At 42.3% G+C, this 16,699-nt stretch overlaps 1 protein-coding gene across 1 annotated transcript in view; it reads right to left on the bottom strand.

Moving 5' to 3' along the window:
- The window catches only part of LOC135530160 (EVI5-like protein), a 28,771-nt gene extending 12,290 nt beyond the window's left edge, over positions 1 to 16,481 (bottom strand). The window contains exons 1-12 of the mRNA XM_064958535.1: positions 12,647 to 16,481; positions 10,220 to 10,409; positions 9,071 to 9,295; positions 6,896 to 6,970; positions 6,569 to 6,694; positions 5,652 to 5,795; positions 5,340 to 5,429; positions 2,617 to 2,714; positions 2,321 to 2,384; positions 2,085 to 2,138; positions 1,477 to 1,509; positions 847 to 987 (exon numbers count right to left, since the gene is read on the bottom strand). Coding sequence (XP_064814607.1) covers positions 847 to 987; positions 1,477 to 1,509; positions 2,085 to 2,138; positions 2,321 to 2,384; positions 2,617 to 2,714; positions 5,340 to 5,429; positions 5,652 to 5,795; positions 6,569 to 6,694; positions 6,896 to 6,970; positions 9,071 to 9,295; positions 10,220 to 10,409; positions 12,647 to 12,882 — 1,476 coding nt within the window. The 5' untranslated portion in view covers positions 12,883 to 16,481. The remainder of the gene's footprint in view (positions 1 to 846; positions 988 to 1,476; positions 1,510 to 2,084; positions 2,139 to 2,320; positions 2,385 to 2,616; positions 2,715 to 5,339; positions 5,430 to 5,651; positions 5,796 to 6,568; positions 6,695 to 6,895; positions 6,971 to 9,070; positions 9,296 to 10,219; positions 10,410 to 12,646) is intronic.
- Between the last annotated feature and the right edge of the window lie 218 nt (positions 16,482 to 16,699).

Genomic DNA, 16,699 nt, shown 5'->3' with positions numbered 1-16,699 from the left:
CAGTTAGCCAGGGTCACACTCTAACACTCAGACATCATTTAAAAATGAAGCATTTGTGTTTAGTGAGTCTGCCAGATCAGAGGCAGTAGGGATGGCCAGGGATGTTCTCTTGATAAGTGTGCGAATTTGACTATTTTCTGTCCTGCTAAGCATTCAAAATGTAAAGAGTACTTTTGGGCGTCAGGGAAAAGGTATGGAGTAAAAAGTACAGAATTTTTCATTACTAACATAGTGAAGTAAAAGTTGTCAAAAATATAAATAGTAAAGTACAGATACCCAAAAAACTACTTAAGTAGTACTTTACATCACTGATTATGATGCAGACCGATACTGTCTATCATCCAACATCTACTAACTGTGCCACTCTGGCTAGATTGAGGTCACAACTCAACACAAACTGACTTGGGGAAATTCACTTTGACATTTCACCGTTCTCACCAACACCAGCCTTTATTTATTTTTTTCTCACCGAAGAATTTGTCAATGTCATTGATGTAGAATGTAATTTGCTAAAAATTATGTCAATATTTTACGAGCAGAAGACTGTCCGAATGAGTCAGTTCCCCAAACAAGAACAAGAAACAAAATCCACAAGGGCAACCACAGACTATAAAGCCTAGTGCTGGTATTTTTCCATAACAGTCACTGGCGCATCAAAAACATGTTTTGCCAATTTGTAACTTTTAGAGCTTGTTATCCATTGCAATAGACTTGTATTTGATCATTTTGCTCATAATCTCTGAGTGAAAGCCTAAGACGGGTGCACTGTTCATCAAAGCCTGACTTTAGTTCAGTCCCTGCCCCATCCCAATATCTCACCCACACTGACTCCAGATCATTCCTTACCTTCTCCCGCTGCAGTTCTCCGATGGTGTCCTGGGCTTTCTCCAGGTTCTGACTGGTCACACTGAACTGCTGCCTCACCACCGCCAGCTCCCGCTTGATCACGTAGTTCTCCTCCGCCTCCTGCGCCCGCGTCACCTGACCCTGGAATAGTTAAGACACAGGGTCAGAGACCAGAGGGGGCCGTGTCAGTTATAGGGAATGTGTCTGGGGGGTGGGCTATGGACATCGTTGGTTGGAATTTAGAGGGAATTGGTGCTTAGCTTTAACACTTTCCCTATTGGAGGTTAGATATTAGGAGTTTGACAGTGTAGAATATAAATGGCTCTTCTGTATCCATTCCAATTAGGTTGCAATTACCCTGCAAAGACATTTCTGTCCTAATAAATGACAAAGGGCACAAAACAGTGCCTGTGTTTCGACGAGCCACATGCAGTGTTAGAGCACCTGCCATGGACACACATGCGGTCACAGGGGGAGCAGGGTCAGACGGACGGACAGACAGACAAACAAAACATTCTCTCATGCAGAAGTCAGGCACTGATCGGTCACTGTCATTGCAGACAGAGAGAGGAAGTGCAGGAGGAAGGAAGGTGTTAAGAGAGGAGGAGAGATGGTTTTCCAGTACCGTACCTGTATCAGCCTGTCTGCTAGAGCAGCACTTTCCTACAACACCAGTGAAGGAGAGGAAGAAGATAAGACAATAAAAGGAGGATAAGGAGAGAATAGGGAGACATAAAGACAAAGAGGAGGGAAGGATAAGAACAGGGCGAGCGTTTAACGGAAACGTGACAACAGAAAATAAATAAGAGGGCGAGACAGAAATAAATAAATCACAGTACAGAGTGAAGGAGCGGCAGTGGGTTTGTGTGAGAGAAGGAATAAAAAGAGGACAGAAAGACAACGAGCATTACTCAGAGAACAACAGGAGAGAAGCAAGAGGGGAAGAAAAGCCAGAGTGCTTGAAAAAGGAGGAGAGGCTCAGTGGCTCCGGTCTAGAATAAGGCCCATCCATTTCAATCATCCATTCACGCACACAAAATCAACAAACATGATCTCTGTCTTTAGGTGCATTCACAACTTAAGTCACCTCACTTATTCTGTAAATGTGACAGGATATAAGTCTTGGTTGGCATATTTTAGCTTCATGTTCCTGGCTGTGTTTTATTGTCCATCATAAACCTTATTCGCATAAGCACGAAAGTGAGTGTCTGACTCGAAGCCAAGTTTCCATGTCTTACCTTCTCCAATGTCTCAATCCTCTGCTTCAGAAGCCTGTTCTCTGTGCGTAACCTCTGTGGATGTGTATTTAAAACGGGTAGAGAGACCGTTAGGAACATGTATTAGTCATTATACAAGGCTTATAAATCTGTTGGTCTATTAATAGATTAGCTCAAAGAAGTTAAGACGCGTGAGCACACACACACACACACACACACACACACACACACACACACACACACACACACACACACACACACTTGATCTCTATCTGCTCCTCCATCTCTTTGTTCTTGATTGTGGTGTACTCTTTCTCCAACCTGGCAAATAAAAGCATTTTAGCAGAGTTAGATTCACACAATGCGTTTCCATTTTCCATTTATGCATTTGACTGTGTGCAAATCAAACAGAAACTAATCATCTTAAACTGAAAGCATGCTTTGTATAGTAACACCACCACAAATCAGGGCCCATTGGGCCATATGAACTGTCGTCTACAACCTAAAGCCAGTATTGTTATTCTAATGAGCAGTGATTAGAAGCAGAGCCTACTTCTTCATCCTCTTGGGGTTGTATTTGACCTGGTAGGCCCTCAGGATCAGCTTGTCTGGGCAGCTGTCAAACTGGTGAGGGATCAACTTCTGGAAGTGCTGCGAGAGAAGGAAGAGACATGGTTAGAGCTTCATAGAATACACTCTGAACGAGAATATGTCCTGTTAATACACTCTGAACGAGAATATGTCTCCAGTTAATACACTCTGAACGAGAATATGTCTCGAGGTTAATACACTCTGAACAAGAATATGTCTCCAGTTAATACACTCTGAACGAGAATGTGTCTCCAGTTAATACACTCTGAACGAGAATATGTCTCCAGTTAATACACTCTGAACGAGAATGTGTCTCCAGTTAATACACTCTGAACGAGAATATGTCCTGTTAATACACTCTGAACGAGAATGTGTCTCCAGTTAATACACTCTGAACGAGAATGTGTCTCCAGTTAATACACTCTGAACGAGAATGTGTCTCCAGTTAATACACTCTGAACGAGAATGTGTCTCCAGTTAATACACTCTGAACGAGAATATGTCTCCAGTTAATACACTCTGAACGAGAATATGTCTCCAGTTAATACACTCTGAACGAGAATATGTCTCCAGTTAATACACTCTGAACGAGAATATGTCTCCAGTTAATACACTCTGAACGAGAATGTGTCTCCAGTTAATACACTCTGAACGAGAATATGTCTCCAGTTAATACACTCTGAACGAGAATATGTCTCCAGTTAATACACTCTGAACGAGAATGTGTCTCCAGTTAATACACTCTGAACGAGAATATGTCTCCAGTTAATACACTCTGAACGAGAATGTGTCTCCAGTTAATACACTCTGAACGAGAATGTGTCTCCAGTTAATACACTCTGAACGAGAATATGTCTCCAGTTAATACACTCTGAACGAGAATGTGTCTCCAGTTAATACACTCTGAACGAGAATGTGTCTCCAGTTAACACACTCTGAACGAGAATGTGTCTCCAGTTAATACACTCTGAACGAGAATGTGTCTCCAGTTAATACACTCTGAACGAGAATGTGTCTCCAGTTAATACACTCTGAACGAGAATATGTCTCCAGTTAATACACTCTGAACGAGAATGTGTCTCCAGTTAATACACTCTGAACGAGAATATGTCTCCAGTTAATACACTCTGAACGAGAATATGTCTCCAGTTAATACACTCTGAACGAGAATATGTCTCCAGTTAATACACTCTGAACGAGAATGTGTCTCCTGTTAATACACTCTGAACGAGAATGTGTCTCCAGTTAATACACTCTGAACGAGAATATGTCTCCAGTTAATACACTCTGAACGAGAATATGTCTCCAGTTAATACACTCTGAAAGGGAATAATATGTCTGTTAATACACTCTGAAAGGGAATAATATGTCTGTTAATACACTCTGAAAGGGAATAATATGTCTGTTAATACACTCTGAAAGGGAATAATATGTCTGTTAATACACTCTGAAATGGAATAATATGTCTGTTAATACACTCTGAAAGGGAATAATATGTCTGTTAATACACTCTGAAAGGGAATAATATGTCTGTTAATACACTCTGAAAGGGAATAATATGTCTGTTAATACACTCTGAAAGGGAATAATATGTCTGTTAATACACTCTGAAAGGGAATAATATGTCTGTTAATACACTCTGAAAGGGAATAATATGTCTGTTAATACACTCTGAAAGGGAATAATATGTCTGTTAATACATTCTGAAAGGGAATAATATGTCTGTTAATACACTCTGAAAGGGAATAATATGTCTGTTAATACACTCTGAAAGGGAATAATATGTCTGTTAATACACTATGAAAGGGAATATGTCTTTTAATACACTCTGAAAGGGAATAATATGTCTTTTAATACACTCTGAAAGGGAATAATATGTCTGTTAATACACTCTGAAAGGGAATAATATGTCCTGTAGGTATCACATGATAATTGAAGTAAAGACACTTCACAAATGCCCATATGTTTAAACAATGGTTAATTTCACTCTTTTGTTTTTCTTGCCTCCAGCAAGTCTTGTGTCTATCTACAGTGATAATTCATGATTTATACTATAGTGCAGGGGTCTCCAATTACATTTAGCTGTGGGCTGATTTTTCTTTGAGCCGATGGGAGGGGGGCTGGAACATAGTTATAAATAATTTGTACACTGCAAATTGACCGCAAGAACAGATATAGTATTTCACAAAACAATTTGAATTTCAAACCTTGATCACATTGTGATACGATCACATGTGTCTCCATGTATCCGTGGGAATACTTGGGAACAAATTTCCTAAATTTAAATCACTTTGAGCTCATTTTCTGGTAATTTTACAGTCTTTTATGTCCAAGAAATATTTTTTTTGTTTAAATAAAATCTCAGAAAACATTGGGGCCAAATAAAATCACCCACAAGAGAAATTTGGTCCCTTAAAGCTGAATTACTTTATGGTGAAACAGCTTATTGGGGAACCCTGCTGTAGTGCCTTTTATAGGGACGGTAGGTAGGCTAGTGGTTAGAGTGTTGGACTAGTATCCGAAAGGTTGCAAGATTGAATCCCCAAGATGACAAGGTAAAGAAATATGTTCTGGCCCTGACTTGCCTAGTTAAATAAAGGTAAAATAAAAATATTGGATAAATCCCAAATGGCACCCTATTCCATATATCGTCCACTAATTTTGAGGGGACCGAGTGGTTGTTACCTGAGACATGCCCTCCATGTCCAACTGGATGAGGTCAGTCTGGTTGTACTGCAGAATGGCCATGCCCACACGAAATATAATCTCCAGACCCTGAAGACAGGGAATCAAAGTTCAATTCAACACAACCATAGTGCTAGACCACAAGACTCTCTTATGGAAGATATTTTATCTTCATGAGAACAACCCGTAAATAAAGGTTACATTTAAATCAAACCATGTCTATAAGATCCACTATGTTGATTTTTCTCTCAAAGTATGTTCACCCAAACACATTCTCACACTCGCATAAGACACCAGCGGTGAGTCTCTTACCTCATACATGAAGATATCGAAGATGCGTGTGGCGACGGGCATGGGGAGGAAGGTGAGGAAGAGAGTCAGGAACCAGGAGGAGGCGTACATGGAGGTGTGGAAACTCTGAGAACGGAAGTGGACGTTCAGCTCCGGGAGCTGCTCCTGTTGGGATAAGGTGAGAGAGGGAAAAGAGGAAGAGAAAGAGGGTAGATGAGAGGGGAAGAGACGAGAGGAGTTAATTAAGCAATAAGGCACGAGGGGGTGTGGTATATGGCCAATATACCACGGCTAAGGGCTGTTCTTATGCACGAGTGCCTGGACACAGTTCTTAGCCGTGGTATATTGGCCATATATCACAAACCCCCAAGGTGCCTTATTGCTATTATAAACGGGTAACCAATGTCATTAGAGCAGTAAAAATAAATGTTTTGTCATAGCCGTGGTCTGATATAACATGGCTGTCAGCCAATCAGCATTCAGGTCTCAAACCACCCAGTTTATAATAATAGGGGTTTTAGTTGAGATGCAACACTGTAATGGTTTAAAAGTGGTACTATAAAAAATGTAAGGACTAACCTAGAACAAATCTGTGCTGTATGAATCTATTTGCTGCCCCATAGTGGACAACTCTATAATTGCAATATCTGTGCTTGTTCCCCAACTACAGTACACCATATACATAAGTAAAACCAGACATTTTTTAGGTATTTCTTTCCCATTTCAATCCCAGACACCTGCAAGGCCCTTAAGGTTTTAGTTTATTTGACAATATATGCATCCTAAATGGCACTACATTCCCTACATAGGGCACTACTTTGACCTATTGGCCCTTGTCAAAAGTAGTGCACTTTATAGGGTATAATTTGCCATTTGGGACACATTCAACCTTCTACATTGGCCAGCGTGACATATGGAGATGGATAAAGTTGATTTACCTGCAGCAGGTATTCAAACTGGTAGATACAGAGACCTAGTTCAGCCATGGTTGGTTTGAAAAGCTCCCTCAGACGGTACTCCTGCATCAGACGCACAAACACACAGAACGCCTCCTCCTCTGGCATCTAGAGGGGCACAGGAGAGACCGGGTCAGGCTGTGTGAATGTGTGTGCATTCACACTAATCAGGAGCTCAGAGGTCATTTATTCATACTGTATAAGCAACAAAAAACGGGTAGAATCAGGACAATTCCGTATTTAGCAAAACGTAGCGCGATAGCAAGAGAGGGGAATGTCGAGACTAGAGGGCTACTGAAGAGACGTTACCTGCATGAGCAGCAGGCCCACGATGAAGGCACTGCCCTGGCAGTAGCCCACCTCCCGGTCCACCAGAGAATACGCCTGCACACACAGACATCAATCAATATGAACAAACCTATACTCATTGGGGAGACTTCCCGGACACAGATTAAGTTTAGAGATTCTCCATTTGCAATGCTTTTTAGTCCAGGACTAGGCTTCATCAGTGTCTGGGAAACCGGCCCCTACAGTTCACATACACATTTACAGTGCCTTGCGAAAGTATTCGGCCCCCTTGAACTTTGCGACCTTTTGCCACATTTCAGGGTTCAAACATAAAGATATAAAACTGTATTTTTTGTGAAGAATCAACAACAAGTGGGACACAATCATGAAGTGGAACGACATTTATTGGATATTTCAAACTTTTTTAACAAATCAAAAACTGAAAAATTGGGCGTGCAAAATTATTCAGCCCCCTTAAGTTAATACTTTGTAGCGCCACCTTTTGCTGCGATTACAGCTGTAAGTCGCTTGTGGTATGTCTCTATCAGTTTTGCACATCGAGAGACTGAAAGTTTTTCCCATTCCTCCTTGCAAAACAGCTCGAGCTCAGTGAGGTTGGATGGAGAGCATTTGTGAACAGCAGTTTTCAGTTCTTTCCACAGATTCTTGATTGGATTCAGGTCTGGACTTTGACTTGGCCATTCTAACACCTGGATATGTTTATTTTTTAACCATTCCATTGTAGATTCTGCTTTATGTTTTGGATCATTGTCTTGTTGGAAGACAAATCTCCGTCCCAGTCTCAGGTCTTTTGCAGACTCCATCAGGCTTTCTTCCAGAATGGTCCTGTATTTGGCTCCATCCATCTTCCCATCAATTTTAACCATCTTCCCTGTCCCTGCTGAAGAAAAGCAGGCCCAAACCATGATGCTGCCACCACCATGTTTGACAGTGGGTATGGTGTGTTCAGGGTGATGAGCTGTGTTGCTTTTACGCCAAACATAACGTTTTGCATTGTTGCCAAAAAGTTCAAGTTTGGTTTCATCTGAACAGAGCACCTTCTTCCACATGTTTGGTGTGTCTCCCAGGTGGCTTGTGGCAAACTTTAAACAACACTTTTTATGGATATCTTTAAGAAATGGCTTTCTTCTTGCCACTCTTCCATAAAGAGTGGCCAGATTTGTGCAATATACGACTGATTGTTGTACTATGGACAGAGTCTCCCACCTCAGCTGTAGATCTCTGCAGTTCATCCAGAGTGATCATGGGCCTCTTGGCTACATCTCTGATCATTCTTCTCCTTGTATGAGCTGAAAGTTTAGAGGGACGGCCAGGTCTTGGTAGATTTGCAGTGGTCTGACAATCCTTCCATTTCAATAGTATCGCTTGCACAGTGCTCCTTGGGCTGTTTAAAGCTTGGGAATGTTTTTTGTATCCAAATCCGGCTTTAAACTTCTTCACAGCAGTATCTCGGACCTGCCTGGTGTGTTCCTTGTTCTTCATGATGCTCTCTGCGCTTTTAACGGACCTCTGAGACTATCACAGTACAGGTGCATTTATACGGAGACTTGATTACACACAGGTGGATTGTATTTATCATCATTAGTCATTTAGGTCAACATTGGATCATTCAGAGATCCTCACTGAACTTCTGGAGAGAGTTTGCTGCACTGAAAGTAAAGGGGCTGAATAATTTTGCACGCCCAATTTTTCAGTTTTTGATTTGTTAGAAAAGTTTGAAATATCCAATAAATGTCGTTCCACTTCATGATTGTGTCCCACTTGTTGTTGATTCTTCACAAAAAAATACAGTTTTATATCTTTATGTTTGAAGCCTGAAATGTGGCAAAAGGTCGCAAAGTTCAAGGGGGCCGAATACTTTCGCAAGGCACTGTAACTCAATCAATCAAATGTATTTATAAAGCCGTTTTTACAATCAGCAGATGTCACAAAGTGCTTCTACAGAAACCCAGCCAAAAACCCCAAACAGCAAGCAATGCAGATGTAACTGCTTCTAACTGTTCATCCAACTGCACATCTCACTAGTGCCTAGTTAAAGAAAAGGTTCAATAAAAGCAAAATAGTACCAAAAAGGACTAATCATAACAAATCTATTCTGTTTGTCCAAGTAAACCTAAGAGACAACGTTCACAAAAACAAACAAAAAAGTAATGCTCAAGGTGAAAATGTCCTCACCTTCATGACGTTGAAGAGCACCTCCTGACCCAGGCTGTCCTGGCCCTTGAAGAACTCATGCTCGGGGTAGGTGCGGGCGATGTCCCGGCGGATGAGCTTTTCGCAGGGCGAGGACATCTTGAGCAGCTCAGAATACTGGTTCTTCACTGGCATGTCTGTGGCGTTACCAAGCAGCTGCCACACGATGGCCCGGAAGTGGTGTGGGATGCCTTTGCGGATCAGCTCCTGGAGGTGAAAAGAAAGATTTAGTTACGAATCAAATTCTCAGTTTGCTGCAGAACTCCACCTCCCAGCCTATACTGAATATCTATGTCATCTCATACGTCTCTAATCTTCACTTATCTTATCCCTCCATCTGTGCTCTGTCCTCACTTGTCCCCGCTCCCATTTTCTCCTCTCTAATCTCTCCTGCTGTTTCCCTCTCCCTTTTTCCATCCTTTTCCCTAGCTCTGTCTGCTCTCTCCCTCAATGTTCTCCCTCCATCTTTTCTGCTCTTCCCCGCACTCTGACTGTCCTTTACCATCTCATCCATCTCTTCTCACTTTCACCTTCCCTACAGTCCCCCCCCTTATTCGTCCTCTCTCCTCTGTCCCCGCTCTCTATCTTATCCCCCCTAACCCCAATGTACCCTCTCCGTTACCCATCCATCCATCTCTCCTCTGCCCACCACTCCCATGTCATATCTCCTCTTTTTCTATTTAACCCTTACTTTACCAGGTAAGTTGACTGAGAACACATTCTCATTTACAGCAACGACCTGGGGAATAGTTACAGGGGAGAGGCGGGGGATGAATGAGCCAATTGTAAACTGGGGATGATTAGGTGACAGTGATGTTATGAGGGCCAGATTGGGAATTTAGCCAGGACACCGGGGTTAACACCACTACTCTTACAATAAGTACCATGGGATCTTTAGTGACCACAGAGAGTCAGGACACCTGTTTAATGTTCCATCTGAAAGAAGGCACCCTACACAGGGCAATGTCCCCAATCACTGCCCTGGGGCATTGGGATATTTTTTTTTAGACCAGAGGGAAGGGTGCCTCCTACTGGCCCTCCAACACCACTTTTCCCCCTCTCCTCCCCATCTTCTCCCCTCTATTCCCTTTGCTCTGTCAGTCTCTCAATCACTCATCCACCCCCCTTCACCTTGAGCAGCTTGTCCTTCTTGCGTCTCCATTCATCCCACTCGTTGACGATGCGTCCCCACAGGATCCAGGTGTCCTCCTCCAGGTGGGACAGGTTGGACGAGGCAGAGGAGCTTGACACAAGGGACGAGCCGCTGTTCCGCCGCGAGCCGCTCATCGAGCGCATCGACTTGGAGTCCGCCTCCAGAAGTCTGAGGTAGGGGGGGGGAGGTGTCAAGGGGTTAGGGGTCAAAGGTCAGACATGGGTCATATGAGTGAATCTAGACCCACTTATGCTTTCATTACTCTAGTCTTGTTTCCATTACTTGCTTTGATCTTTTTATTGTTAATCCATAATGTTAAGCTTTTCAGGCTTAATGTTATATGCTCTTTTGCATTAAATTAGACTGCTACTTGAAACGTTTTTAATTTTTACTCCATGTAGTAGAAAATCACGTGTGGGAGAATGTCATGTAAAACACTGGAGAGCACAAAGAACCAGCAGTAACTTTAATACCACTAGGTCAAGTTACTGAGCCTTGAGCACCTCTCTGATAGTGACTGGGCACTGGGCCTATTGTTGAGATACTTATCAGTGCCAAGCAGCTACTCTGATAGTAGAGACAATGAGGGTGTGTCCAAAATGGCAGCTTTTCCCCTATATAGTGCACTGCTTTTGACCCGAGCTCGCCTGGACCCTGATCAAAAGTAGTGCACTACATAGGGAATAGGATGCCATTTGGGACGCAGGCTGAGTGTGTGCCTGCACATTGGTTATAACACCGTGCCAGTAACAACAAAGGTCCAGCTCACAGAGCCAGAAGAGGAAGGTGCAACAGTGCATGTTCCAGCTCTGGCATCAAAGTGTCTCTCAGCTAGCCTAGCCGGCCCGCTAGACCTTGGCCAGAAGCTCCTCCAGCCCAATGACACATCTGCTCAGTGCATCTGCTTTGGAGCTACCCACAGCGGGGAGAGGCTAACCTCTGCTACCCCATACTGACCTGGAAACCTCATAGCCATGTGCTGTAACACAGTTGGATCGCTGGACTGTACCCGTCTGTTTATGAGTGGCTCATCATTTACCTGGCAAAATATCAGCAAATGCCATTCTCACAACAGCGCAGGGATCTTGAACGCAGTCATGCGAGACCAGTCACAACCGAACAGTAAGTTTCCATTGAACAAGGTTACAAAAGCAATGTTGCAAAAAGACATGTGTCATGAAAACGGCAGATATATGAGAAACGTGCTACAGATTGACAACATTTTTATCCGTTCAATAAGGGTGGATCTTTCTTTATTGCAAGAAATGATGATGGAGACTGTGCTTATGTAATAGATTATGGCCAAATCATTTTTAAGATAAGCTTACGAGCGGCACATCGAATCCACATTTAATTCTAAATCCAACTATTGGTCAAATATATATTTCCCTTTGCAGTGACTTTCAATAATGCCTGAATTGCTTAGCCTTTCTTTTCTGGTTGGCTGGATGCAAGTTCAAGATCCAATTATTTCAGATCTAAAAAGAGTGCAAGTTTCACCATGGCGATAAGGTGGCACATGAGAATTCTTAGAATATTAGTCAATTCTTGCATTCTATCCATGCTGACTTTGGGAGCTACCTCAGACATGAAACAGATAGGTGAGAGGGCATACAGGCTGCCGCCAGTTTAATAAATGTGCAATTTGCCTAAATGGATCATGGAAAAATGTCAAATAAAAATGAAGTGGTTGACACATTTTTGCTAAAAAGGTTTGTTATTTTTCATGGGATGTCATTACGTCCAGCTGTTTTTATATTGACACGAGACAGTTCAATGAAAACGCAAAGTGGCAGGCAATTGTCGCATCTATTTTCTTTCTAAATATTTACACAAAACCACTGGACAAGTTAATGGAAACATACAGGTAACTGCCAAAATAAATTACACTTGAGTGAATGAGGCATACAAAGTATATTGAAAGCAGGTGCTTCTACACAGGTGTGGTTCCTGAGTTAATTAAGCAATTAAAAACCCATCATGCTTAGCATCTATGTATAAAATGCCCAGTTGCCCATTAGTTTGGCTACCATGGCAAGAAGAGACATCAGTGACTTTGAAAGAGGGGGATCAAAGGAGTATAGGGGGTTTAAAGCGTGTGTGTCTCAGTCACCAGATCTCAACCCAATTGAACACTTATGGGAGATTCTGGAGCAGTGCCTGAGACAGCCTTTTCCACCACCAACAACAACAAAAAAATATGGAATGTCATGCAGAAGAATGGTGTCGCATCCCTCCAATAGTTTCAGACACTTGTAGAATCTATGTGAAGGTGCATTGAAGCTGTTCTGGCTTGTGGTGCCCAGCATCCTATTAAGGCACTATGTTGGTGTTTCCTTTATTTTGGCAGTTACCTGTAGCTACTGTGCAGCACATGTGAACCCCGGTTCCCATCTCTTTCTCACCTGTTCTGCTCCTCAAGCTTGGCCAGCAGCTCTAGCTCGTCAGGGCTCAGGCTCTCAGAGTCGGCGGGGGAGGCGGCGGGGGCCGAGAGCATGGCATCTTGGCAAGATGAGTCCGGGCTGAGAAGGGGGCTGCCCATGGAATGGTCCATGCCAGGGGGAGAGGAAGGGGGACACTCCAGCTGGTTGGGTCCCCCTGTGGAGCACTCTCTCTCGGGGCTGCCGCTGGGGGTGGACATGGTGGAGGTGGGCACGGTGCAATGCACTGTTGGACAGGGGAGGCTGTGGCTGGGTCTCCTTACCCGTCTCCCCCGCTGTAAGGTCACCTGGTAGGGTGGTGCCGGAGCCAATTGGATCAGGGTTCCTCAAATCTGTTGTGAATTTTGAGGACATTTGAATTACGAGGACATATGCATGAGGACATATGCATGAGGACATACACTGAACAAAAATATGAATGCAACATGTAAAGTGTTGGTCCCATGTTTCATGAACTGAAATAAAAGATCCCAGAAATGTTCCATATGCACAAAAAGCGTATTTCTCTCAAATATTTGGCACAAATGTGTTTACATCCCTGTTCATGAGCATTTCTCTTTTGCCAAGATAATCCATCTACCTGACAGGTGTGGCATATCAAGAAGCTGATTAAACAGCATGACCATTACACAGGTGCACCTTGTGCTGGGGACAATAAAAGGTCACTCTAAAATGAGCATTTGTGTCACACGACACAATGCCACAGATGTCTCAAATTGAGGGAGCGTGCAATTGGCATGCTGACTGCAGGAATATCCACCAGAGCTGTTGCCAGAGAATCTAATGTTCATTTTTCTAACCAAAATGAATGCAGAGATACCGTGATGAGATCCTGAGGCCCATTGTTGTGCCATTCATCCGCCGCCATCACCTCATGTTTCAGCATGATAATGCACGGCCCCATGTCGCAAGGATCTGTACACAATTCCTGGAAGCTGAAAATGTCCCAGTTCTTCCATGGTCTGCATACTCACCAGACATGTCACCCACTAAGCATGTTTGGGGTGCTCTGGATCAACGTGTATGACATTGTGTTCCACAGGAAACAATCAACAGCCTGATCAACTCTATGCAAAGGAGATGTGTCACGCTATATGAGGCAAATGGTGGTCACACTGGTTTTCTGAACCATGCCCCTACGTTTTTTTTTTAAAGGTATCTGACCAACAGATGTATCTGTATTCCCAGTCATGTAAAATCCATAAATTAGGGACTAATTCATTCACTTCAAATGGACTTATTTCCTTATATGAACTATAACTATAAAATCTTTGAATGAATGCTGCGTTTACATTTTTGTTCAGTATACATACAAACAGTGCATTCGGAAAGTATTCAGAACCCTTGACTTTTTCCAAATGTTACTTCACAGCCAAATTCTAAAAATTCTACACACAATACCCCACAATGACAAAGCGAAAATATGTTTGTAGAGTTTTTTGCTAATTTATTAAAAATAAAAAACAGAAATACCTTATTTCCAGTATCAGCCAAAAGTTTGAACACACCTACTAATTCAAGGGTTCCTCTTTATTTTCACTATTTTTTTTTTGCGACTGCACTTGAAGACACTTTCAAATTTCTTGAAATTCATGATTTACTGACCTTCATGTCTTAAAAGTAATGATGGACTGTCATTTCTCTTTGCTTATTTGTGCTGTTCTTGGCATAATATGGAGTTGGTCTTTTACCAAATTCTGTATGCCACCCCTACCTTGTCAAAACACAACTGATTGGCTCAAACGCATTAACTTCTTTGGGACTGGGGGGCAGTATTGAGTAGCTTGGATGAATAAGGTGCCCAGAGTAAACTGCCTGCTACTCAGGCCCAAAAGCTACAATATGCATATAATTAGTAGATTTGGATAGACAACACTCTGAAGTTTCTAAAAACTGTTTGAATTATGTCTGTGAATATACCAGAACTCAGGCAAAAACCTGAGAAGAAATCCAACCAGGAAGTGGGAAATCTGAGGTTTGTAGTTTTTCAAATCAAATCAAATCAAAATCAAATTTATTTATATAGCCCTTCGTACATCAGCTGATATCTCAAAGTGCTGTACAGAAACCCAGCCTAAAACCTCAAACAGCAAGCAATGCAGGTGTAGAAGCACGGTGGTTAGGAAAAACTCCCTAGAAAGGCCAAAACCTAGGAAGAAACCTAGAGAGGAACCAGGCTATGTGGGGTGGCCAGTCCTCTTCTGGCTGTGCCGGGTAGAGATTATAACAGAACATGGCCAAGATGTTCAAATGTTCATAAATGACCAGCATGGTCGAATAATAATAAGGTAGAAGAGTTGAAACTGGAGCAGCAGCACGGCCAGGTGGACTGGGGACAGCAAGGAGTCATCATGTCAGGTAGTCCTGGGGCATGGTCCTAGGGCTCAGGTCCTCCGAGAGAGAGAAAGAAAGAGAATTAGAGAGAGCATATGTGGGGTGGCCAGTCCTCTTCCGGCTGTGCCGGGTGGAGATTATAACAGAACATGGCCAAGATGTTCAAATGTTTATAAATGACCAGCATGGTCGAATAATAATAAGGTAGAACAGTTCAAGTCATTGCCTATCCAATATATAGTGTCTATGGGGTCATATTGCACTTCCTAAGGCTTCAACTAGATGTCAGCAGTCTTTAGAACCTTGTTTCAGGCTTCTACTGTGAAAGGGGAGAGAATAAGAGCTGTTTGAGTCAGAGGTCTGGCAGAATGCCATGAGCACAGTAAGGCACGCATGGCATGAGAGGCATGAGAGCTAGCTGCGTTCCTTTTCATTTCTAAAGACAAAGGAATTGTCCGGTTGAAACATTATTGAAGATTTATGTTAAAAACATCCTAAAGATTGATTCTAGACATCGTTTGACATGTTTCTATAAACTGTAATATGACTTTTTTGACTTTGTCTGAACTAAGTGATCGCGCATTGAGCATTTGGATTACCGGGCTAAACGCGTGAACAAATGAATGGATGATAAATGATGGACTTTATCGAACAAAACAAACATTTATTGTGGAACTGGGATTCCTGGGAGTGCATTCCGATGAAGATCAAAGGTAAGTGAATATTTATAACGCTATTTCTGAGTTTTGTGACACCTCTCCTTCTTTGGAAAATGGCTGTATGTTTTTCTGTGACTTAGCGCTGACCTAACATAATCACAAGGTGTGCTTTTGCTGTATAGCCTTTTTGAAATCAGACACCATGGCTGGATTAACGAGAAGTTTATCTTTAAAATGGTGTATAATACTTGTATGTTTGAGGAATTTTAATTATGAGATTTCTGTTGTTTTGAATTTGGCGCCCTGCAATTTCACTGGCTGTTGCTAGCGTCCCACATATCCCAGAGAAGTTTTAAAGAAAGAAATTCCACAAATTCACTTTTAACAAGGCACACCTTTTAATTGAAATGCATTTCAGGTTAATACCTCATGAAGCTGGTTGAGAGAATGCCAAGAGTGTGCAAAGCTGTCATCAAGGCAAAGGGTGGCAACTTTGAAGAATCTCAAATATAAAATATATTTTGATTTGTTTAACACTATTTTGGTTACTACATGATTCCATGTGTGTTATTTCATAGTTTTGATGTCTTCACTATTATTCTACAATGTATAAAAGAGTAAAAAATAAAGAAAAACCTTTAAAATGAGCTGGTGTCCAAACTTCTGACTGGTACTGTAAGTATTCAGACCCTTTGCAATGAGACTCAAATTGAGCTCAGGTGCATCCTGTTTCCATTGATCATCCTTGAGATGTTTCTACAACTTGATTGGAGTCCACCTGTGGTAAATTAAATTGATTGGACATGATTTGGAAAGGCACACACCTGTCTATATAAGGTCCCACAGTTGACCGTGCATGTTAGAGCAAAACCAAGCCAGTCAGGATAATATCTATGAGGGTGCCCATGTTTATGGATTTAGGGTTGTACCTGGTGGGTTCCTTGTGAGATTGAGGGCATCTAGCTTAGATTGTAGGACTGCCGGGGTGTTAAGCATATCCCAGTTTGGGTCACCAAGCAGAACG

Source organism: Oncorhynchus masou, unplaced genomic scaffold (genome assembly GCF_036934945.1).
Source record: "Oncorhynchus masou masou isolate Uvic2021 unplaced genomic scaffold, UVic_Omas_1.1 unplaced_scaffold_1280, whole genome shotgun sequence".
NCBI classification, from domain to species: Eukaryota; Metazoa; Chordata; class Actinopteri; order Salmoniformes; family Salmonidae; genus Oncorhynchus; species Oncorhynchus masou.
The sequence above is the reverse complement of the archived record's forward strand: the minus strand, read 5'-3'. Positions and strand labels throughout refer to the sequence as shown.